This window comes from Corvus hawaiiensis, chromosome 8 (assembly GCF_020740725.1).
Source record: "Corvus hawaiiensis isolate bCorHaw1 chromosome 8, bCorHaw1.pri.cur, whole genome shotgun sequence".
NCBI classification, from domain to species: domain Eukaryota; kingdom Metazoa; phylum Chordata; class Aves; order Passeriformes; family Corvidae; genus Corvus; species Corvus hawaiiensis.
Genome location: NC_063220.1, coordinates 4,695,300 through 4,718,806, shown reverse-complemented (window position 1 = coordinate 4,718,806; position 23,507 = coordinate 4,695,300). Strand labels below are relative to the sequence as shown.

The window sequence follows — 23,507 nt, the reverse complement described above, 5'->3', positions numbered from 1 at the left end:
TAACAAGTGTTCCTGGAAAACAGCAGATCAGCATTTTGAACACAGAATCATGACTGGCTAAGACTTAAGTTCAAGATAAGGCTGCTGGTTTTGTTAGATGAATCATCGCTGCAATGATGATTTTTCTATATTGTGGCCTGCTTGGAAGTTGGATTAGGTACTGGGGGAGGGATGTATCTTTTGGCATTCCTCATAGTTTGGTCAGGGATAGGAGAGGTCAGTGCTACTTGTATTTCAGGTTTTTTTATTTGGGAGACTGACTTCTGCTTAGGAATTCTCTTACAGGTGAATACTGGCCTTTTGCAGCTGGTTTTTCCTTCTTTTTGACTACTTTAGAGAGGGAATCTGAATTTTCGAGGCAGTGTATCCTGGAGACTTGCAGTTTCCATTTTCAGATGTAGTTAAAAAGTTGATCAGAGTGTCATAGGCTGCTAGCAAATCAAAGGCATGTCTTTTCTGTTAACAGAAGTATCCAGTGTCTGCTGTGCCCTCCAGGACAAAAATGAATCAGTGGAGGACCTTTGGGAAATTGAAAAGCTGGACTTGTAATTTTAAATCCATCAATTCTGAATTATCTTTTGTTGTCAAAAGAATTGCAGCCAAGTCACCTCTCCAGTTCCTGGATTAGTTCTTTGTGGGTTTTTTTTTTGTCATGTTTTTTGTACTTTGGAAGTTGAATGAAAGGTGAGCAGGGACATTGTCTCATAGTATAAGTTACCTCTTTAGTGGGTTGCCTGTGCTGGAAGGTTTTCAAGGAAGTAAAAAGAAGTTGAACTACTGTCCCTTGAAGATTTAGGAGGCTTGTTTTCAGAGGCTGTTCTGAGCTGGTTGTCTTAGGGTTGGAATTTCCCTGTCCCTGCTCCCTTTCCTTGTTCTGGAAGTGCACAAGAAGGAAAGCTTTCATTGCTGTGTTCTTCAGGGGATAAGCAGAACAGTCTGAGCTCATCCCTTCCCCTCGGGAGTCAGTAAATGGTCAGTAAAAGAGATGACCAGCTGGAGAGCAGCTGATTTACAGCAGGAAGCTGAGAGTAATTGCCTAGGCAAAAGCCAGGAGCCCTCACTAATTAAGCTGTCCCTGGAACTGCAGGAAAGACTGGAGATCGCTGGGGATGCTGCTTTACCTTCCCTTTGTGGTGCCGGAGCTGCTGTAAACAGCAGAGCTTAAAAAGGGAGGTGGGGAGGAGGGATGGGCATGACTCATGGCATCATTTTATATTTATCAAGTGGAGGTGTATGAATGTTGTTCTTCATTTCATAGGGATGAGTAAGTAGGTAATGTATGTTTCTTAATCTTCCTAGCTGATAGAAGAAAACCCCAAAGTCATCTCCTGGGGTAAGTTAAATCTGAAGTTCCAAATGTCCACATGTTAAAGAGCAGGAAGCAGAACTGTTCGTCTAAACAAAAGAAATAAAAGTAATAAAATATACCCAAACCTTGGGGAAAAGACATGTAAAATAAAGAGATATTAAGTGCTCATGTTGTATTTATTAATCAAGCTCTCCTGTGGTAGTGCAAAGCCTATTGCATGGTCTTTTTGTAAGCACAAAATTCTGCTTGCTTTAGTCAGCCAGTGGTCCTTGGTTTGTACCTACCTGTGGAAATGAAGTCAAGGGAGAGATTGGGCCATAGGGATTATCTGGCACCTCACTTCAGTCTTGTCTAGACTTGTACTTGAAGATACGAAGGCTGCAGCCAATCTGTAATGGAGGTGAACTCAAGAACAGGTGCTGGTGGGAAACTAAAAATAGGAATTAATGTAGGAGAGTTCAAGCCGTGTGTTATAAATAGTGAAAAGGAGATGCTCGTGTGCCTCTGCAGGTCCTACTTGTGCAGTCATGCATTTACAGTGAGACTGGGGAAGGTGATCTGGGATTTTTATTTATAGTGGTGCCCAGGAGGCCAGGCAGCCCTCAGTGTGTGATATAAATGTTGGGGAATGTCGGTGTGTGCTGTACCTCAGAGGAAGAGAGTGGGGAGAGGGGAAATCTGAGAGAAGCTGGGCTGATGAGGTATGGACCTACTTAAATTAGTACCCTGCTGCTGGAAGGAGGGATGTAAGGCTTCAAAAATAAGTGACACCTCCTGTCTGGATTATAACACAGCCCTCCAGGAAAAGAATTTTAAGGAGCTGAGAGTTTTCTGAATTCTTAGAGTGTTACTATACGCCACAAAATAGGTTTTCAAAAATCTCTTAGTTTCTGGTGGATTATGGCAAGAACCAGGAGGAAATGGGCCACAGGGATGTTTTTCCTGAAGCAGCACTGTATCATTGACCCATATCTCCCCTGCCCTACCCTTCCACTCCAGGGAGGGAAGGCAAAATGAAATGAAGTTGTATGTGATCTGTAACAGGTTTGATGCCTTCAGCCTTTCTAAGAACTCATCATCTTTTTATAATACTTGATTCTAGAAGAGTTAATGCACTGTTCTGTACTGCAGGTTCTGCTGCAGAAAATAACTAAGGGTGCGTGTAATAATGCTGTAAACTGTACAGACTTGGAGATTTTTGTTTCATAATTGCTTCAAATAATTTAATGAAAAATCTCATCTGTGCAAGACATGATCTGTATTCTGAAGACACTTTTAAGATGAAGTTCTGATGAATTCTTAGGCTGGTGGTCTTCCAGCCAGATTTCCTACACTGAGGAATTAGAGTTCTGCAATTCCTTATATGAATCATGGCAATTCCATCAGTGCTTTTTTCGTCTGTCTAGAGTTGTAGGAAGGGTATCGTGGTGGTGGTTTTGTCATGTGTTCAGTCCCTTTAGTAACTGGAAGAAAGGCACAAATTGATTTTTTTTTTTTTTTTTTTTTTTTTTTTGATGTGCATTGCAAATTGTGGTTCATTAATGAAGGCTGAATAGAATTGCTATTAATTTACAGGGGAATCTTGCCAAGGTGCAATATGGTGTAATAAGCAGGCTTTTAAAACTGGAAAATGGTTGGATGATACTGTGTTAGAATTCAATTTGTTATAAAGTTAAAGGGCTTTTTTTTTTTGTCTCTTATTATTTAAGACTATCAGTCTAATAGAAGTCTGTAATCCCATGAGGAATTTTAAACTAATTTGAAGAAAACAGCAGGTACACAATTTAAGTTTTAGATTAGTGTTAATTTATGCTATATTTTCATAGAGCACAGAGTAGGTGCAAATAGAATCATTTTGTAGGCTAGAAATTAGCTAGTAGTAATTTGAAATATAAAATATTTATTAATTTAGGTTTGGGGGGGGGTTTTTTTTGTCTGTGAGGGTTGGTTTATTGACAAATAAGAAAAAGCTTCTGAGTCTTGTCTTTTGCCCTGGAAAAAAAACCTTCAAGTATTTCAGTAGCTCAGCTTTAGCTAATTGTGTGTTCATAATGGAGCATTATGAGCATCCTCCTTTCATTTTCCTTAAAAGGATTTCTGAAACATAGATTCTCTTATAGGGGAAAAGTGCTTTGAAAATCAGTTGGTTTTATTCAAGGATTCTTAATCAATCCATATCTTGTTTCAAAAACAAGTTTTCCTTGTTTCGTTTTCTTCACATCTGCAGAGAACACAGCTTTAAGTCTGCTCAGACAGGAAACCAGCCACCAATATTTGCTTTTTTTAGGCACAGGGCTTTTCTGGGCTTCATAAACTGTTGTTATGAAGCCTGAAGGGTGTCCTGGAAGTGCTGGATGATTTTGTTGAGGGACCACCTGCCACAACTTAGGGCAATACTGGTAAATGGCAATTTTTATATTCATTTAAATGAAAACAAGATGTGATGCCAAGTTCTGACAGATTAGAGGTGTCATTTAGAGAACAGCTACCCTTGAGCTTTCCCTCAGATGTGTTTGTAGGGAGATGTTGCTTCAGTGTGAAGTGATCCCAAGAGCCTCAATTGAATTACTGATGATTGTTTGTTAAAGTAGTGATATTGTCCTGAGTGCTCAAGTGTTTATTTTTGTATTTCTTATAGTTATAACTTGATTACAGGACTGGACTTAGATCTGTGATATTTAGATTGTGAGGAACACAGCAAGAAAATTTAGATTACCTTAGTAAATTTTCTTACTTGATTGAAGAACAAACCTTTGCATATTTAAAGCATTGTTGCTGGTAACACACGTTTTAAAACATATTTCTGAAAGTGGTTGAACCAAAATTTTGCTTGTATTGTAATTAGGCATATAAAATGACAGCTGTAAATACAAGTATATCTCTACATGTTTGTATATTGATAAAAATCAATCAATCAATTCCCCCCAAAAATGTGGATATCTGAGTCCTTAAAATAAACACTGATTCTCTCCCTGAAACAACACTTGAAAAACTGTCTCATGTTTTGCTGTGGTATATCAATAGCTTGCTACAGATAATTATCAGGTGTCTGTCTCATTGTGTATGTAAATGTATTTAAATCAAGCAACCTTAAAAAAGTATTAAAGAATTCAAAGAAATGCTAAAATGAAACTTCCACATTACATGGTTAAAGCTGGAAAAGTTGGAAAATGATGAAAAGTGTGAAGTGCTTCAACCTTCTGTGTCTTACGTTAGTATTTTTGGATCTGTACTATTTCTGAATTTTGTAACAAAATGTAAAGACTGAATCATTTCTTTCGTGCCCTGGGAAAGATTGGCATCAACTTGATTTTTATCATTTTTAGATGAATATGCAGATTTATCTTTGGTTTTACAAGGCTGGCTCTTAAAGTAAAATGACTGTCCCATAAAATAAAAGGAAGCAAAACCTGTGATGCAATAGGCTGCAGTAAGGCAGAGCCACAAAAGGTGAAGCAGGCAAAATGGCAATAGGTGGGCACAATGCAGCTTTTAATTTAATTTTTTAAAGCTAAACAAACAAACAAACAAAAAGCCCCTCCAAAACCCCCCCCAGCAAAAAAAGCGCCTGACATCCTCAGACCTCAGTACCATGAGCAAAGGGTGTTTGCCTGTCTCTTGGTGCACATACAACTTCATTTTGGCTATTTAGTGTATAAGAATGAAAAGATGTCTGTTCTTAGACATGGTTAGACATGAAGTGCTTTTTGTAGGAGAAAAATGTGAACAATGTTTCTAAAAGCTTTCTTATTGCATTTGCCTAAGCAAGATATGAAAAATTGCATTGGGCAGTCGAGCCACTCCCAAAGATTCTTTCTTGGCCATGAGAGGCAATGTCAAAGGAGGAAGTGTAACCCCACTGCTGTCTCAATTTTGTGCACGTTGTGAAGGAGAACTTTTATTTTTCAGTGATCTTGTCAAAATTAGTCTTGATGCTCATCTGTTGCTTACCACTTGTAACTTTACACTTAGGCTATTAGATCTGCTAAATACATGCTTCAAAGAAGTATGAAAGTTCTATGTAAAAGTTCAGTGGTGGTGGTGTGGGGAGCAGCTACGCTTCACTTACCCTTCCATAGAAACTTCTTTAAGCTACTGGTTGAAACTGCTCAAAATGTCATGGGTAGGCACAGAGCAGTCTTAAAATTAGCACCAAGGAACTTTGCTTACCTCCTGTGCTTTTTGTTGTGCAGTGTGATGTCCAGGGTCAGAAATGCCTTATGTGGATCGCCAGAATCGCATCTGTGGTTTCCTAGACATTGAGGAAAATGAGAATAGTGGGAAATTCCTGCGGCGGTACTTCATTCTGGACACACGAGAAGACAGCCTGGTATGGTACATGGATAACCCACAGGTGAGGTGTTCCTGGCAGCAATTTCCTGGTTTATGTCAAGTTTGGGTTTTCTAACAAATTCGCAAAAGAGAGGTGGGGTTTGGTATTATGGACCTGGAAGCTGGGGAAAAAAAATCATTGACATAAGTGAAATAATTGTAAATCAGTTTAGTATAACCAGATGAGCCAAATCACACACCCAGGTGTTCAGTATCCAGGTGTTTCATTCACCTTTAACCTTACGTGGTAGTGTGTGGTTTTCCTTGCATTACATATTCCTTTCCCTCAACAGAATCAGTCATTGAAAAGCAATTTTTAATGAAACCTGCAGTTGCAATCCAGCATGGATGGTGTATGAATGAGGACAGCTTGTATCCATTGTGATGGAGAGCAGCCATTAGATAAAAGCTACTTTTACAATTTACCTGCATCCCTGTGTTTTCTAGCAGAGGGAAGAACAGATAATTGCTCAAGGTTTGGGCACAGAGACAGTGAGAGCGTAGGATCCAGGTCAGCTGACAAGTGCCTGCTAGAAGAATATCCATGTACGCTTCTGCCAGGAACAGGAGAGTTAAAAAGCAGGAGTCTGCTGTTCAAAGGAACCAGCAAAAACAAAATGTAAATGAAGTGCAGCTCGATGGATGTGACTTGTGACTGAAGCATTTAGCAGTTCTCACTGAGGAGAAAAAGAATTTCTGGAAGTAAGACAGACTTCAAACGTTTGATCTCGATGAGTGAAACGAAGCAATTCAGGGCATGTGGACAAAATCTTGAAGTGCTGTAGAAATTGCAATTCCTCAGAAGCTTTAAGGCTTAAATGATATTTGCAGTGCACACCCAGGCCTAGGTTAGGCCTTTTATTTTACATGTACAAATGAAAGGGTTTCTTGCAAGAGGCAAGTTGAAACTTCTTGATTTTCTTCCGCTGCTTTAGTTTTGAAGAACTGTAGGGTTCTTATAACTATGTGAAGGCCATTCTAAATCCCTGAAGTGATTGGAAAATATGTGAGATGGCCTTTGAAGTATCTGACATAATAGATGAATGTCACTTCTTGTCCCTTCCGCCTGCCCTGGTCAAAGTACATGAGACTCCAACATCTGTTAAGGAAAAAGTATTCTTTCCGGATTTCCTGGATGCAGACCCACAAGAATCCTTTTTCCTCTAGTAAAATACATAAACCTCTGAAACAATTACTATTTGTATTGTTTCTAGCAGTCTTTCTGTTTTTAGTTGATTAACAGATGTGTGTATAATAAACAAGTAGTTTAGATCCTGTTTCAAGCATACATTGTGCATTGTCTATAAAAATATGTAGGATTTTCTTTTTGTTTGTGGAATTACTTGCTTTTTATGCATAAAAACTGACTGTGGTATGAGAATAAACTAGTTTCACTTTGTAACACATGTGATTTGTTTCAGAATCTTCCCTCTGGATCTCCACCTGTTGGGGTCATTAAACTTACCTATATTTCAAAGGTAGGATAATTAATATGTGAGATACTGGTTAAATTCTTGATGGTAACTACCAAGGGCCTCAACTTCAGACAAATTTAAATGCCACTTCCTCCTCTTGCTTCTGTGATACTCCTGAATTAGAGAGGTGTTACAAACACTTCAATAGGTTCAGGTTAAAAGAAGAACAGATTAATTACTGTGTTGCCTAGGTTTATTTAGTGATTTCAAACCTCAGCTCTTTGTGCTCACAGAATTGATATTTCAGTTCTTTATGAATATTTGAGTTCCCATTAGTCTTGGAGAAAATACAGGCCTTTTATGAAGGGGAAGGTAAGTCCTTGGGTGTGATAGCTTGCAAGTAATAATGACCTTTAGTAGACAGGACACAGACTGTGTACAGTTAGTTCTAAATATGTCTGAAAGGGAACTGTGAACTAAGAAAGTTTCCATGGTTAAATTTGTAGCAGATACTGCATTAACAAATAAATGGAGAAAAATACTTGACCTTTTCTTGGTTTTCTGCTCATTTCTCATTCTTCCTTTGCATTTTTTGTTGTCAATACTGCATCTTCCCACCTTCCTTGTTTGTCTTTCATTTTGATTTTTAATTCTTGTTTATCATTGTGCCCGACCAGCTTGCTGTGCTGCTAATGTTTGAATTTACCCACTTGAAAGGGAATAAAACTTGTGATATCTGATGTGTGTTTTGTGACATTTATAATCTTAATTTCCCTTCTAGGTTAGCGATGCAACTAAGCTGAGGCCAAAGGCAGAGTTCTGCTTTGGTAAGTTCTGGCGTGTGCTTTGTGCATCAAGTGCCTTCTTCAGAAATTTGGAACAAAGATAATGTTCTGCAGTTCTGGTACCAGCTACAGCTGGTAGTGTTTAAAAAATAGCTTGTATTCACTTTCTTCTTTAGTATGATGGAAATGTTGGCTTCCTCATAAGGTGTTCTTGTGTTTTTTCATATTGCAGCCTAATGAGGAGTAGGTGAGAGCTGTTTTTCAGATGTCTGAAATTTTTGAGGCATTAATAAGCACTAAAACTTGTTTTCAGAGATGTGGCATGCCTGTCAGCTGTGAAGACAAGAAATGTAACTATTAAAATCTGTTTTACTGATAAAAGAGTTGATTTAATTGATCCTGAAATACTGTCAGACAATGCTCTTAGGTCAAATTTCAGCTTCTGTTGCTGCCCAGAAAAAAAAAAAAGAAATTTTTGGGGTGCCTTCTGGGTTTAAACTTGTTTAAAATTTACTGAAGCTTTAGATAATCATAGAGCTCCTTCTGGTTTTAGGCAAGTTCGTGGTGTGTCAGTTCAGTGCCATCTACAGATTCCTCTCCACATGTGTGGAGGGCTTTGTTTTCAGCACTTGTAAAGTTTCTCCTGTCAGTGGGCCAGCTCTAAAACACCTTAATGATCCAAGATGCTGGCTCAAATGTCTCTAACCTATTAAAGTGGTTCTCATACTTTCTACAGGAAAAATACAAATTTATTGTCTTTTTATTCAGATGGTTTTAATTTTAAATTTAATTTTATTGAGATGGTTTTAATCACTGTACACCATACAACCTATTTCAAGAATTACCCATAATTTTTTTTTGCTGTTGCACTGAAATTTGTTTGTCCTTTTTAGATAAAAGATGCCAGGTGTTGTGAGGTAGAGATATAAACTGACTAAAGTATGTTTCTCTGCCAAATCATTAAGTACAATAAAATTTGTGTTATAGCTGTCTTAAAAGTTATTTGGTCCTGTGCATCACGTACTTAGTAATTAATACTGATTTTTCCAGCAATAAAAAGATTTTTTTAAAAAGTAACCATAGTCATGTTTATAATGTTGTTACAAAGGATAAGAGATTCTGGGCAGAGGATTAAAAGGAGAAATTGTAGAAGTCCCCAGGTATAAAACTTGTTGCTTGGGGAAATTGAGAAAGAGGAAATAGAACTGCAGAATAGTTTGATAAAATTCAAGACTTCATAAAAATCATTTTTCAAAGTCTGTATGATGCCATTTAAGTGGAGAGCTTAAATTACTATTTTTTTAGAATAAAGCAATCAAGTGGATCTGTGTGTCTTAAGGTGACTTTCTAAAAAAGAAATGCAGCAGAGCACTTATCTACTTTAGATGGAATTTTCATCTGAAGTAAAATCTTTTCATGATGATGTTACGTTTGCTCTTAAACTTCAATGTTCTTAACTTTTCATAATGGTTTTTAACAGTTATGAATGCAGGGATGAGAAAATACTTTCTACAAGCCAATGATCAGCAGGACCTAGTTGAATGGGTAAATGTTCTGAACAAAGCTACCAAAATCACAGTAAGTGGTCGAGTTGATATTCAGCAATGCTTTCCAATGGTGACTGTCTCAAGGTGCTTAAATGTAACCTTTGCCTCCAGTTTTTATCACTGCAAACAAGTCTTGGCTTGGCTTTTCAGTACTTGGAGAAACAGTACAGAACTCCCCCTAAACTTGAGTTTAATTTACTTTTTGGAAATTGGACAAAAATGGGATTATCTTTTTAATTACAGCATGGGATGTTTTCTAATAATTTAAAATTAACTGTGCACATGTAATATTATTTGAAATATCCAGAAGACACTTGAAAGCAATGACAAGATACATATACTTTTCCCTGCTGTCTAAAGTTGGTATTTCTTAAAGTATCACTAAAATACTGATCAAGCACATCATGCCAGGCTCCAAAGGCTCTCTCCTGATTTCCATGCAAAGAAACATTAATGGTTCTTCTGGTAAATGTTAAATTTCTGGTTTGTACCAGGACAAATTGTTATCTCATGATAGAAACCTCCACGTGTTATCTCAGTCTTTTCAGGAGGTGGAAGTTATGGTTTTGTTTTCTCCAGTTTTGGGGAAGTGATGACAATGAACATTTCTGAGAGCACACCCTGACAAAGAAGGGGTTGTGAGCATGGGTGCGCACATTTGTGCTTGTTGTCAGTGACTTTCTCATTTTTAAGTTGTCTAAGGCTGTTTACATAGTTCTTTGCATTGTTTTAATGCAGCCCATTCTTTAGGGTTCCAAAAAACACTACTACTAAAAAGTGTAATGAATTTTAAAAACCCCAGAAACACAAAACCTTCTCACTTGGGTTTTTCATGAGGAGGATGCACCACAACCAGGCCTGAGCTGTTTCCAGTTGAAGAAATAAAGTGAATAAATAAATAATTAATTGCATCAATTTAGAGTGAATGCTATTTATCATCTGTTTAACTTGCATTTTAAATGGCTGACAAAATCATTAGTATTTTGTCTTTGAAGGAATGAGCCTTTGAACCATTCATCTGTTCACAGCTCGAGTACAGTATTAAGTACAGCCAATTATTTAATCAAATAATTAAGATCACTCAATTATTAATTACAATATGAGCATTACTTGCTGCAGACTGCAATCCTCCAAGATTCATTGCATGTTTTAGTCCTCTTGAGTGCTGATAATTTCAGGATGACTGTGAACCTCTGCAGATTAGCACACTCTGTACCCATTTTTGAGTGCTGTTTGAAAATGCCTCTGTGTGAGGAGGTGGTTGTGGGCTTGGTCTGCAGCATTTTCAGTAGGAGTTTGTGACGGCTGAAGCCCTTGCCCACAAAGCTGTAGCTACAAGCCCTTGCTCTTGAAAGGCTGAGGCTTATGAGTGTCTTATCCTTCAGTGCTGGACTTGGCTGGGGATGGAGTCACTGGCAAAGGGGTGGCCAGCAGGACACTGTCCTAGGCTGACATCTGCTCTCAGCACTGTCTGTACTTCTCTGCAGGCTGTATTTTGTAAAATAAGCAGTCCTGGACACAGGAACTTGAATCACAAAGTAGCTTTGTTTTCTTGTCTAGATCAGTTCAGTTCCAAGTTTTGAATGTGTCACAGTCTTGGATGGACAATTTGTATGTCCTCCTTTCTGAAGGAGTTTGTATGTCGTCTGTAAATACCCAGTAGGTTTCTGGGTGGGGTATTTGGGTGTGACACTTGATCTCTTCTTGTTGATCTAATTCTTATATTAGAGGTGAAAGGAGATTAGAAGTGCAAATGTCTTAGGTAGTCAGTGCATTTCTTAGGTTAAAGAAGTTTTCTCAGAAACCTGAGGAAACATTTTAGAGCAAAACACAAGGAAAGCAAATTCCTGTGGAGTTTTGATGGCTTTAGTTCCACATTTGAGAGAATTATCTAATAGTTATTGATAGTTAGAAGTAGGTAGGTGGGGTCCTTTTGGACAGAATTTAGCAATGTATGTGTGATTAATGGGGGCAGTAACACACAGTCTTCATGCCCAGTACATGTGAGGGCAGATGTCACACTGGTCAGACACCCTGTGTGACCAAAGCCCCAGTGTTTATGGCCTTGCTGTGCTGGCTCTGCAGGCACTGGGCCGTCTCCACTTCTTACTAAAACTGAAAGCAGCTGAAAAATAAAGAACCAGTTCTATAAATTGGCAGTGCTTCTTGAAGATTAAGTCAAGCACTTTATGGCAAAGCTTGCAACTGGTTTCATCCAGTGAAATGTCTTTATTGGCACCAGTTTTCTCTTGAGCACTAAAGCATAGTACTTACAACAGATTTTTGGGGAAGCAATTTCTTGCCTTTCACAATTAGTGAACATTTGTTAAATCCTGCTGAAAAAGCCTCAGAATTCTTGTGTAATGTTTAGGGCTTTTTTCATGAAAGTGGTGTCAATTCTCAATTCCAATTGCAGGTACCAAAGCAGTCTGATCCTCTCTGTCAAATGGATAATGCCAATCGGCAAGCTGAAAGCCCAGCTGGAAAGAAGCAAGTCTCTTACAGGACAGAAATTGTTGGTGGTGTTCCCATCATTACTCCCACCCAGGTAAAACCCTCCAAACAAGTGGGTTATTATTTGATGCAGGGAGCTGTATTCTGTATGCACCTTTTATTCCTACTGAGTGGGGGGTTCTAAGGATTTTATTCCTTTTATACATCAATTTTAAAGAATTGCTTGAATACTGATTTTTTTTTTTTTTTTTTTTTTTTTTTTGCTCACACATCTGTTGTTATTATAATAATAATCTTATGTCCGTGTGAAATTAATTGTTGGTGTTAACAGTGATGAAGTTCTGCCCCTTTAACAGAAAAAAGTTGCAAGGAAAACTAGGCAAAAAAGTTTGAGAGGTGGGACAAGCTTATGGAAGTAGAATCTATGCAGTGCTAAAGATAGAACTGAACCTGTTGCTGAAAGTTTCCTGAGCTGAAAATAGTTGCAGATTAGATGAATATCATGTAAATGACAGTATACTCCCAAACTGCATTAAAAAAGTTGGTGAATTCTGATGTCTTGTAGTCCTAGAAATAACTTTTTGTTTGCTGTAGCTGCCTCTAGTGTTTTGCCCATGTTACAAGTTTGCACTAAATACATGCATGAGTTTAAATCTGTACCATATTTTTTACTGAGTGTTTGTCAATATTATTTGAAAGTACTTAGCACTTTCTTAGTTAGCTTCTAAGAGGAGCTTACAAGGACTTAGCCCTTGGAGAGTCTCAGTTGTCTCTGGAAATCAGTTAAAATACTTTGTTCTTTCAAATTGAAAACGGGATTTGTGAGCATGGGATGATACAGTTATTTCCTATTATAACTAGTATAGTTATTCCTTGACCTTTAAAAAAAACCAAAAAAACCTGAGAGTGTTCCGAACTTTCCTGCTTTTGTTTCTAGAAAGAAGAAGTCAGTGAGGGCAGTGAAGGGGCTGACAGGAATTATTTGAAGCGGTCACAAAGTCACCTTCCTTATTTTGCTGCTAAGCATCCCCCAGATAATGCCATTATCAAAGCTGGTTACTGTGTGAAACAAGGAGCAGTGGTAAGTGTTATTAAAAACAAAAGCCAATCACCAGGAATTTTATTACTATTGACAATAGTAAGGATAACTAAAGATAAAATTTATCCTCCAGTAGCATTTAATTTATAGCTGCATTACTTCCCTTCAGTGTGATGTTGTTGAAGATATTTTAGTGGGGTAAAGTGTGTGCACAGACCTCCATGTTATGGTTAGTGCATGCAGCTGGGAATTTTCCTGCTCTACATTCTGTAGAGATCCTTTTTTTGCTTATTAAAAACATCTAAATTGGGACAGAAGTTCAGTGCCTGCTTTTTGAACCAGTAAAATGTTAAGAAAAAGCTGATTTTTCGGTTCAGAGGAAGAATTGTGCAGTTTATCAGACTGATTAACACAAGTGGAGCTATTTGTGTGATGCTTTGCTAGAAGAAGGAACAGATAGCTCAGATTAAGCAAGATACACATCTTTGAGTTCTCAGACTCTTTGTATCTTGGATTATGAAGCTTCTTTTTGTGACATCCTTTTTTTAGTTAAAAATAAACTAGAAACCTGTGATGTATTCTCTTTCAATTTTTCCTAATTCTGCTGTTGAGTTTCTACAGTTTGAATAAATCTTATAATAGAAAATAGTAGCTTAAAGAATTTTTAATTTTTGCAGTTTTCATAAAAATTTATTAATTGGGTAGAGTTGTGCATAATTATCTTGGGGCAGTAAAGATACAAAATTTGTAATTATAATAAACTGCAATGAAGACATAACTCAAAATTAACAGTTATGACTAAATAGGAATTATACAGCATCATATACTATAAATAAAAACTGAAATTATAAATATTCAATATATGCATAACACATGACATGTAAGTATTTTTTTATAAATAAAATATAGAAATATTTATTTCTTTTCCCTTAACAGATGAAGAACTGGAAGAGAAGGTACTTTCAGCTAGATGAAAACACAATAGGATATTTCAAGTCTGAACTGGTAAGTTTACAATTCTGTGTTATTTTCCAGTAACAGTTGCAAGAAGATCTGGAGGAATATGCTTGTGTTTGAAAAATGTGCTGTGCTGCTCCTGCAGCTCGTGAGTCTGTGCTGTAATTACTTTTCATGATTGGGAAGAACAAAAAAATTCATAGGGCAGCCATTAATTTATACTTCAATCAGTTTGGGAAGCTGCCTGTAGGGCACTGAAAAACAGTAATAAAATACACTCTACAGTCACCCTGATTTTTGTGTTAGTACCTTGTGTCATTTTGCACTCTCATATAATTGATTGTGTTGTTGCAATAGCTGATCACTGTGGGAGAGACAAAACTGTAATCTTGCAATTCTTCATTGAAAGTTAGAATTAGGTTTTCTCATACAGATGATGGGATCTTCTCCCACACACTTGTTTCACCAGGGCAGCCAAGATGAACAAAAAACTCCTAATTTTCTGTTCAGAAGCAACACTTGCAGAGTTTCTTTTAGTTTCGTGATCTTTCTTCTTCCCTTGTCACTGTAAGTTTTTGGCTGATTTTGACCAGATGTTATGTGCCTTCAGGCTTCATTTTAAAAATAAATGTCTGGTTCTGAAGACAGTTAAGTGTGGGATTCCTTTTTCTGGGAAAATAGACTAAGTGTAAGAAAATCTGTACCTTAGGAATGAAGCCTGTTTTATAGAGTATTATAAATTCAAAGGAGTGTTTACAGGCCAAACACACGATGTAAAATGTCAAGAACCCAAATTTCAGGCCGTTTCTAAAGTGAGCTTTGATTTCGTTTCTAATGAGGGCATCTCTGACAGTAGCAGGAGTTTGATCTTGCATCATTATCTTTGTTAAGCTGTCAGCATAACAGTTCTGACTCATTGCCTATAAGAAACCCTCTATTTTTATTTAAAAAACAAATCTGAGCTCAGCTTGCTCACAAACAAGTTCTAACCCAGTGAAGAACTGTACTGTGGGAGACAACAATAGAAGGATGGTAGAAATACCTGCACTTCTAGTGTTCCATCATGCTCCTTGAGCATGTGTCGGTCCCCAGGAGCACAGTGGAATACAGGCAATATGGGACTCAGAAAATTGTAATTTCTGAGCTGAGGTTTTCCCTCCAAGAGGTGTCTGGACTCCAGAGATGATCTTGCAGTTCACAGTTGATGTGTTACTTTGAAAATGCATTGCAATTGATGATTGAATCTGAGAACAACAGAGAGGGGATAAGAGCACAATAACTGAAAACACTGGGATTTAAACTCTACATGGATCTGCTATAGAGCAAAATGATCTAATGAAAACTGCTCTTTGAGGCTGGTTACGTTTGGGTGACATTTGCTGTTTGCTCAGTGTAGATCTAAGTTATCTATTACAGAAATAGTAGGGGAAGTCATTCCAGAGCTGAAAGTTTTTGTTTTATCTGGAAGTTGTAGCCAGCTGAAGCAATCCATTGTAACTTGGCTTAAAGAAAACACAGTAGGAGGTAAAATAAGTTGTTTGTTTGTGGTTTACTGCAACAACTACCGGAAAATAATAGTATGTGTGACATTATGTTGTCATGGGAAACATGAAAGTGTTTCTGTTTCAATGTTCTCACTTTTTTCCTGTTGTGTGAAACTTTAACACTTATTTTTGTTATGGTAACAGAATTTCCAAATGCTTTGAGAGTACTTGCTCTTTCACTGGTGTTACAGGACTGGTTTCTTTGTATTACTTTTAATTGTATTAAGTACAGGATACAGTTAATCTTACTTAAAGCCATATCATGAAGTCCAATTAACAAAGCATCTTTTATGGTAGCATTTCATAGCAAATTAATGTAATCACAGTTTTACTGAAATGAGCTGCTCGAGGCCAGAGTCAGTTGTCTGATCTGGCTAGAGGAAGAGGACAGGGTGGTTGCCTTCATTATGGTATGGAATTAATGTTTGGGGGGGGGGGGGGGGGGGGGCAGGGTTTGCTTCTTGATTTGTCCTCCTCATTGCAAGTGTCACGGCTGGTTTAATACTTAAAAAAGCAAATGAAATTTGGTTGACATCACGTTTATCATAAGTGACTGCCTTGAAAGGCTCATTTATGTGAGTCGGCTGTCCTGGCCTCTGGCTTTCAGTTCTAGTTGTTAGATACACTGTACTAAAATATGCAAATATGTTTGGTTTTTTTCAGGAAAAGGAACCTCTCAGGGTTATACCACTAAAGGAGGTCCATAAAGTTCAGGAGTGCAAACAGAGGTGAGGAGGGAAGCACTGATGCCATTACATGGGGTGGAATTCCCTGCTTGGTCATGGCCAGGCTGCTCCTTGGAGAACTGTTCAATAACTTCACTTGATGTGTGCATGTGGGGTGTTCTCTCTTTATGGGACAGCACATAGTTTTGTGCATTAAATGGGTTTTGAAGGTTCTGTATTAATGTGTTTCAAACTTGTAAGTTTGGACAAGGGTGGAACAAGGGAATATCATGGAACCAAGAGTTAGAGATCTGTGGGTGCTGTCTCATCTGAGGCAGCAATTTCAGGAGTCTCTATTCTCTTATATTATCTCTACACCTTTAGAGGACATTAACTCATGTTAGATGGGTGAATCTGGCTGATAACACTCTTCATCCTGCTATTTCCCTCCTACCAAATGGCAATTATACCATGGAATAATTGCTTTTGTAGCACTTGAGAGATAGTGATTTTTTCTATTTTTTCTTTAGCAAGCTACTTACAGAAATTTGACTAGAATGGTAAATATTTTTAAACTTAGCATATGATTTAGAATGTTCCATTTAAAAATGTATGATAAGTATTTTTAGGCTTAACTTTCTATGATTTAGAATGTTCCTATTAAAAATACATGTAGTAGCACGTGCGCCACTGGTAAACTAAAGAATCTTAGGGCTAAAATTAGTAAAAAAACCAATAGTAAGTGATAAAGAAATGCAAAAGTCAGACAGCAAATGCTCTGATTCTCTGCCAGCCCTACAGTCTTGTTAAAATACAGTGGGGAAAGTTGTACTTGCTTTTGAAGTATTTTTGTATTTCATTTGCAGTGATATAATGATGAGAGACAATCTCTTTGAAATTGTAACAACTTCTCGAACCTTTTATGTGCAGGTAATTTCTTTATTTAAACTTTGGGCAAACCCAAGGGACTGCCAGAGTTAAATACAACTTTAAAAGTGAAATAGCAGCACTTCTTCACTTTGACTAAGCCATGATTTTCAGGGGGAATGTAATCTTCAGGATCTTTTCTTTACTGCTTTATATAGCTGTATACATTTAATAGTAAATTCAGAGTAAGACCTTAAGAAATGTCTGGGTTAAGAAATAAAGTCCCTGTGGCTTTCAGTAGGAGGCTGAACAGCAGGGTTAGGCTGTTGTGCTCGCACAGGTGGTGGGACAGTGGGCAGGCTGAGTTGATGTTGACCATGGTGGTGGTGTTGCTGCAGGCGGACAGCCCTGAGGACATGCACAGCTGGATCAAGGCGATTTCTGGGGCCATCGTGGCACAGCGGGGACCTGGGAGATCAGCAGCTTCCGTACGTCATCCTGCCCCTCACAGCAGATGCCATAGCTCGTGTTCACTTGCGCCACTCCATTCTGGTTTTTTTCCTTTTGCCTCTCCTCTCTCCTGTCCTGTAGTGACGTGGCCTCTCTGCATGAACTTTCAACCAGACTGGCATCAAATACTTGGTGTTTTTAATTGAGTACTTTAGTTGTATCTGTGACTTTCTGTGCATTGTTTGTCTTGAACACGTAGATAATGCAGTGCTAACCTGGAGAAGTCCAGTATGATCTCTGTCACTACTACTAGTTTGGGAGTTAAATTAAAACTTTCTAATTCCTGCGAGGTGTTTCTGCTAATTGCTGTGTTTTGCTATCAAATGACAGTATCCTAATTTGTTTGTAACAACTCTCACTGCTAAATTGTCATTCTCTATTGCTGATAGTTCACTGTATATGCAGATACAGATGAAAATTTAAAGTAACAGATCTGTGCTCACATGGATTAGTTCTTGCTGTTGGAAATGCAGTGAGAACAGCATCTTGCAGTACTGAACTGGGGCACTGTGACAAGTGTTAATATTTCTGAAGCCACGTGGATGCCAGCATTTCATACCTACTTGCATTTAAACCATATTAGATGTTTAGTACGAAGGTCATTATCTTGTGGAAAGTAGTGGGAGTTACTCTGGTGTCACAGTGTCTCCAAGTATGTCCAGATGTAGCAATAGGAATACTTCACAGTTCAGATGTTGCATGCTGTGTTTTTCATTTTCTGACTCTGGGATGTTTTGTAATAAACTGAATATATCATTACCCCCATTATCTGAAATCTAATAATGTAAACCTTTTTGACTACAAATTTGCATTGATACCATGTTTCTGGTAACCCAGCCTAAGCTCTAAGCCAATTTTTGGTAGCTGCTTCATGCCTTTAATTAAAACTTCCTGTTACAAATTTTCTCTTTTTGGGGGCAATGAAAATATGCAGGTAACTTTTCTTTCTGTATGCTTTTTTTCCTTTGTTTTTTTTTTGTGTGTGGGGCTAACTGAGCAATGTAGCTATGACTGTCTGCATCACTTCTTGTTCCCTCTGTTGTCCTCTCTCCCAAGTCCAGGTGACTCTAATCTTAGCTTTGCACTGTGTTCCAGATGCGGCAGGCCAGAAGGCTGTCGAATCCTTGTATACAGAGGTATACATCAAGAACTGGTGAATGCAGCACGTATGTGGGCTCTCATGGAAACTTGCCTTCTTAACAGAGGGCTAGGACTAGACACTAATTTGCACTATAAAACAAACTAAAAAATAATGCTACCTGTTGTCATTACCATTACTGACAGCTAACTCATCAATAATACCGTTCACTTACAGGTTTGCACTGTTTTTTCTTGCTTTTAAAATGATTGGAAATGAAAAACGCCAAAACCACTGCTTATACTTCAAAGCACAGTAAATATTTAAACATAAGTGATGTGATGTCACTTTACTAGGAAAGTACTAAAGCTAATTTGCATGAGAGTTCATATTTCCATTTTACTTTACATTTGTTTTGAAACTGCGCAGAAGCAAGATTAAATTGAAGCTACCCACAAACTGATGCAGATGAGTGCACACAGAACATGCACGTTGTAACTCCAGGATTTGGAAGGGTCTATAGTAGCCTGATTTGCATGGCTTATAAGGTCTCTGCATGAAATGATTAGTTCAAACAAAGAAGAATTATAATGTATACTCGATGCGTTTTCAATGCAGTGCACCTTAGGAGTAGTGCAGCAGCACAGCCTCTTAACTGTGAAATTACAGCTACTGTGGGTAGTAAAATCTGAGTATCCTTCAGGGCAGCTTAGCAAAAACTCATAGAGATCTTGTCCTAATATCCCTTTCATCCTGTTTGGTGGAGTAAAATTATTAATAAGAAGAATAGTAGGTAAATCACTGAATCATATGTTCTCCTGAAGCAAACATGTTTCTTAAAGTGGAGTATCAAGTCAGGTATGAAATAAGGCAATGTAAATGATGTGAAATACTTCAGTGAAATTGAACACCAAACTCAAGTCCAAAAAAAAGTTGCACAGCTTCATCCAATCACATTAAACTGATTTATAAAAAGAAATATGGTAGTACTTGGCAGAATCCATTTTGATTAAATTTATTAATTTATATGTCATGAGAATGTCATAACATTCTAAAAGAAATATGAAAAACTACTGTGGAAAAAGTATGGAATTTATGATGTATATTTGCATCTCGGACACACATCTGTGATGGTTTTTTGGTTTTTGGGTTGGTTTTTTTTTTGCTAACAAATGTGCTTGAGAAATGCCTTGATTTGTGTGTGCACATGGGTTGGCAGATTCCTTTAGTTCCTGGACTAACACTGGTGATGGCAGAACTGGCAGCAGCTGCAGCTCCTAATGCACACACAGCATTTGGATCAGAGCATTTCAAACCCAGCACTGCTCAGGGATTGAGACATCCTGACAGAACTGATAGATGCAATGCAGAACTCAGGGAACTTCTTGTTCCTGTGCTGGGGTTCAGGCTATCCTAGGACGTGCAAATGGCATCCCATGCCTGTGCTTCAGACAGCTAAATCATTCCTAGGTAGTCTGGGAATTTGTTTCTGTCAGTAAATAAATGGTGGAAGATTATTTTCAGAGTTATGTAAAGGTCAGCAGAGTAATGATAATAAACATAAAATAATAACTCAACAATTAGAAGGAGCAGCTTAAGTATCAGTTCCTTTTCTAGGTTGTTAACTTCAGAAATTTCTATATAGTCTTGATAACATGAAATTTTTGTTTAGTCCCTGGGAGAAACTGGGGAGATTCAGTATCCCAAGAAGAGGGAACAGTAAAATGTGCATTTCTTCAGGATTCAGGATATGAGTGCTTGATTCATATGAATAGGTCTGAATACATTTTTCTTTTGGAAAGATGTGACTTTCAGTGGCCTTTAACCTGTGTATCTTCAGAAGGTTATTTAACATCTTAGTAGAATGAGAAGCCTCAATTTGCTGGACTGTATTATGAAGTCTAAAGAGCTGCTGTGCTTGATTGAAGAATTTAATTTCATTAAATGCAGCAGCTGATGTTGCTGTCACATGCTGCTGTGAGCTCACACTCTGTAAAGCAGTGCCTGAGAAAGCACCTGCCTCCTACTGCCGTGGCTGATGCTTCGCTTTGTGTATTTTCTGTCTCGATTTTTTTTTTTTTTTTTTTTTTTGTGAGTGTGAAATCTGAAACTGCATCTTTCCAACGTGACATCGGTCACTTCATCTGACACGGTCCCTTCTTTTTCCAGGAGCATCCCGAGTCTTCTTCCGAACCCGGCCATGCTGTCCGTCCTGCCGGCCCAGCCGCAGCCAGCTCACATTCCACAGCCCCTCACGGCAGCCCTCTGGTCCCAACCCCTCACCCCAAACCCCCTGCCTTGGAGAAGCGAGGATTTCACGAGTCTTTTACCAAGGCCAAGCCAGGGAGCTACAAGATCCAGGCTGTCGCTCCAAGAGAATCAACTTCCAAAGTGACTGAACGGGGCCCCTGGGAACCCCGGAGCAAAAATGGCACTCAGGAACAGGATCCTGGCCTTGTGGATCTGGATGATGCAAGCCTTCCAGTTAGTGATGTGTAGGGATGGAAGTGTTTGGAGAATGATCCATTTGTTCGGTCCTTTAATTTCCTTGCTCGGACTTTGAACCAAAGAAAATTCCAGGAAATGAGAACAAAAAATAAAAAAACCGGAGCACTGCTGTTATATATATGTGTGTGTGTGTTCTGTGCACACATGGGTATATATAATGTGTTTGTGTGTTGCCTTGCAGCTGAGGGTCAGAAATGGACCTTAGGCGTTTTCTCAAAGCCTGATAGTAAATTGCTTACTAGGGAGGGGCCAAACTGCACAATTTAGGAAATAAAACCAACCCAAAACACATAGAAAAAAAAGAAAAAAGTACTTCTGCAAGTAAGCAAGGTACCAGCAACTTCTAATTCCTAACCTGGCAGATTTACTAAATTTGCAACTAATGCTCTATTTTGGAGAACTTGTTGCCAACAAATGTGATTATTTAATTTCATCTTAAACTACAGTAAGATTTTAGGCATATATGAGAATTTTTTCTCTCCGTGACTTTCAGATACCAGGAAATGCAAAAATGTTTCTTCTGTTCTTTAGGATCAACAGTGTCAACTGAGTTGTTATCAGAACAAGAATTCTGAACTCCCTTGGAATTCTAGTTATGGTGCTGTAAAATTTCCACTAAAATAATATTTTGAATAGTCAGCCTATTTTTGATGCACTCCTAAAGGTGGGTTATAACTTTTTGCACATTTGGATTTCCATGGACTGCATGTAGTGGTGTTTTGGAGGGGGGGAGAAGAGAATTTGGACTTTGGAATTTGGACACTTTAGATCTTTTGAACTAAGTAGGGTTTATGTTGTGTTACATTAGGCTTTGCAGCAATTATGTTTTCTTAAATGTTTAAATGTTTTGTTTGGTTACTGTTTGAGAATGGTTTCCTTCCCAGTGCTTTGTGAACAGTTCTTGTTTCTGTATTGATCAGTGGAAGAGCTCGTTGTTTAGTTTTGTTGTTATTGGTACTGAACTGTTCCTAGTCCTGCAATCGTGGCCTATAACTTTTGGTGCACTAAGAATCTGAAGTGCCTGTGTTTTCTCTCACGTTTTTGAAACACTTTTGGGTTAGTGATGTACACAAACCATTCTTACTGGGTTTGAGTGTTGGCTTGGAGTTGCTCTGGATAGCATAGTTCGAAACAGCTCTTTAAAAGAAGATTTATGCCAGGGGTACCAGTGTTCTGGTGTTGCACCCGCTGCTGTGCAATATGTTCTTAAAAAGTGAGTATTTGTTGTTTGTGTACATTGTGTTATGGGGCATCAGCGATGCCAATGAGGAGAACCTTTACATTTCAAGTATTCGATTAGATGGTGTGTACTTTTCATCATTTTTGGAAAAAAAATGTTTGCTTTAATCCCAACCCCACAAATATCTCATGCTGCTGCTTACTGTGATCCCGATTGTCCAGCTTTGTGAGACTTTCTTTGTCTGCTGGAACCTAAGATACATATCAGGCAAGTCCATCTTCTCTCCAACTTCCAAACTGACTTCCTGCTTGAGAGATATGGATGGCTTTCCCACAGCAATTTGTTGATCCCAGGATAGAATAATTGGTGTCATATAAGAATGGAATAGAATTAATTTCAAAACCTTAAATTATATCAGCACCTTCTTTTGGTTTTGGTCTATTTTTTTTTATCCATAAGCTAATTAACCACTGTCTGAAGGCAGTGGTGTCTGTAAATTACTGGTTTTGTTTGACTCTTTAGCTATATGTGAAAACTAGCACAGAATTGGAAGTTACTGTAAATGTCTGTACTAGTATTGTAGGTTTTAATTTCTATAAAAATAAACCAATAGCTCTTTCAAAGCTTATTTTTTCACATTATGTGTGGAAGACACTTTGTGTTGTAATATTTTTACTGTAGTCTAACATCTGAAATCACTTGCTCTGGTACAGCTTTCACACTGCATGGTCATTTTATTATATTTTGGTATTGGCAATTTTTACACGTTGGGTGGAGGTAAAGCAGCTCCATTATGGGACTTACAAAAAGAGGGAAAAAGAGAAAAACGAAAAAAGAAAAGAACTACTGTTGTAGTTCGGTAGCATAGGGAAATATTTGTGGTTGGTCACTGTCAGGGTCTCCTATTTATCAGTACTTTTATAAATCTATGAAAATTGTTAAATTATTTTAGAAACAGTGCTGTAAATATGTCACATTTAAATTGTCAATAAATCAGTTTGGGTAACTTAAAATATCATCTGGTTGAGTTTCTTTGCCATGGTAAATATTAGAGCAGTATATTCCTTTTCAGCATGTAAGAGAACAGATTCTCCTTTATCCAGCCATAACATCTCTTTAATTCTTCAAATCTGATCGGGTTGTGTAGCCTAAGAATGGAATTGAACAGACTGAGCTGATTTTCTTGTGCTGTTCTCAGTTTCTTCTGTGGAAGTTCTACATGTTTTACATGCAGGGGATACTTACCAGGTTCCTTTCCCACTAAAGGAAGGGGTGATGCAGAGTAATACCAAGTTATTATTTGGAAATGTTCAGGCA

At 38.0% G+C, this 23,507-nt stretch overlaps 1 protein-coding gene across 11 annotated transcripts in view; it reads left to right on the top strand.

Moving 5' to 3' along the window:
• PLEKHA1 (pleckstrin homology domain containing A1) overlaps positions 1 to 23,203 on the top strand; it is a 31,322-nt gene extending 8,119 nt beyond the window's left edge. For 2 of the 11 annotated variants that reach the window (XM_048312013.1, XM_048312014.1), the window contains exons 2-12: positions 5,503 to 5,663; positions 7,063 to 7,119; positions 7,838 to 7,883; positions 9,322 to 9,419; positions 11,805 to 11,936; positions 12,780 to 12,923; positions 13,818 to 13,886; positions 16,046 to 16,110; positions 16,914 to 16,977; positions 17,313 to 17,402; positions 20,672 to 23,203. In XM_048312013.1, the coding sequence (XP_048167970.1) occupies positions 5,523 to 5,663; positions 7,063 to 7,119; positions 7,838 to 7,883; positions 9,322 to 9,419; positions 11,805 to 11,936; positions 12,780 to 12,923; positions 13,818 to 13,886; positions 16,046 to 16,110; positions 16,914 to 16,977; positions 17,313 to 17,402; positions 20,672 to 21,001 (1,236 nt within the window). In that variant the 5' untranslated portion in view covers positions 5,503 to 5,522 and the 3' untranslated portion in view covers positions 21,002 to 23,203. Of the gene's footprint in view, positions 1 to 5,502; positions 5,664 to 6,088; positions 6,344 to 7,062; positions 7,120 to 7,837; positions 7,884 to 9,321; positions 9,420 to 11,804; positions 11,937 to 12,779; positions 12,924 to 13,817; positions 13,887 to 16,045; positions 16,111 to 16,913; positions 16,978 to 17,312; positions 17,403 to 18,485; positions 18,591 to 20,671 lie in introns of those variants that run through there. The other 9 variants (XM_048312023.1, XM_048312016.1, XM_048312015.1 and 6 more) reach the window with 9 other exon arrangements.
• Positions 23,204 to 23,507: the final 304 nt, after the last annotated feature.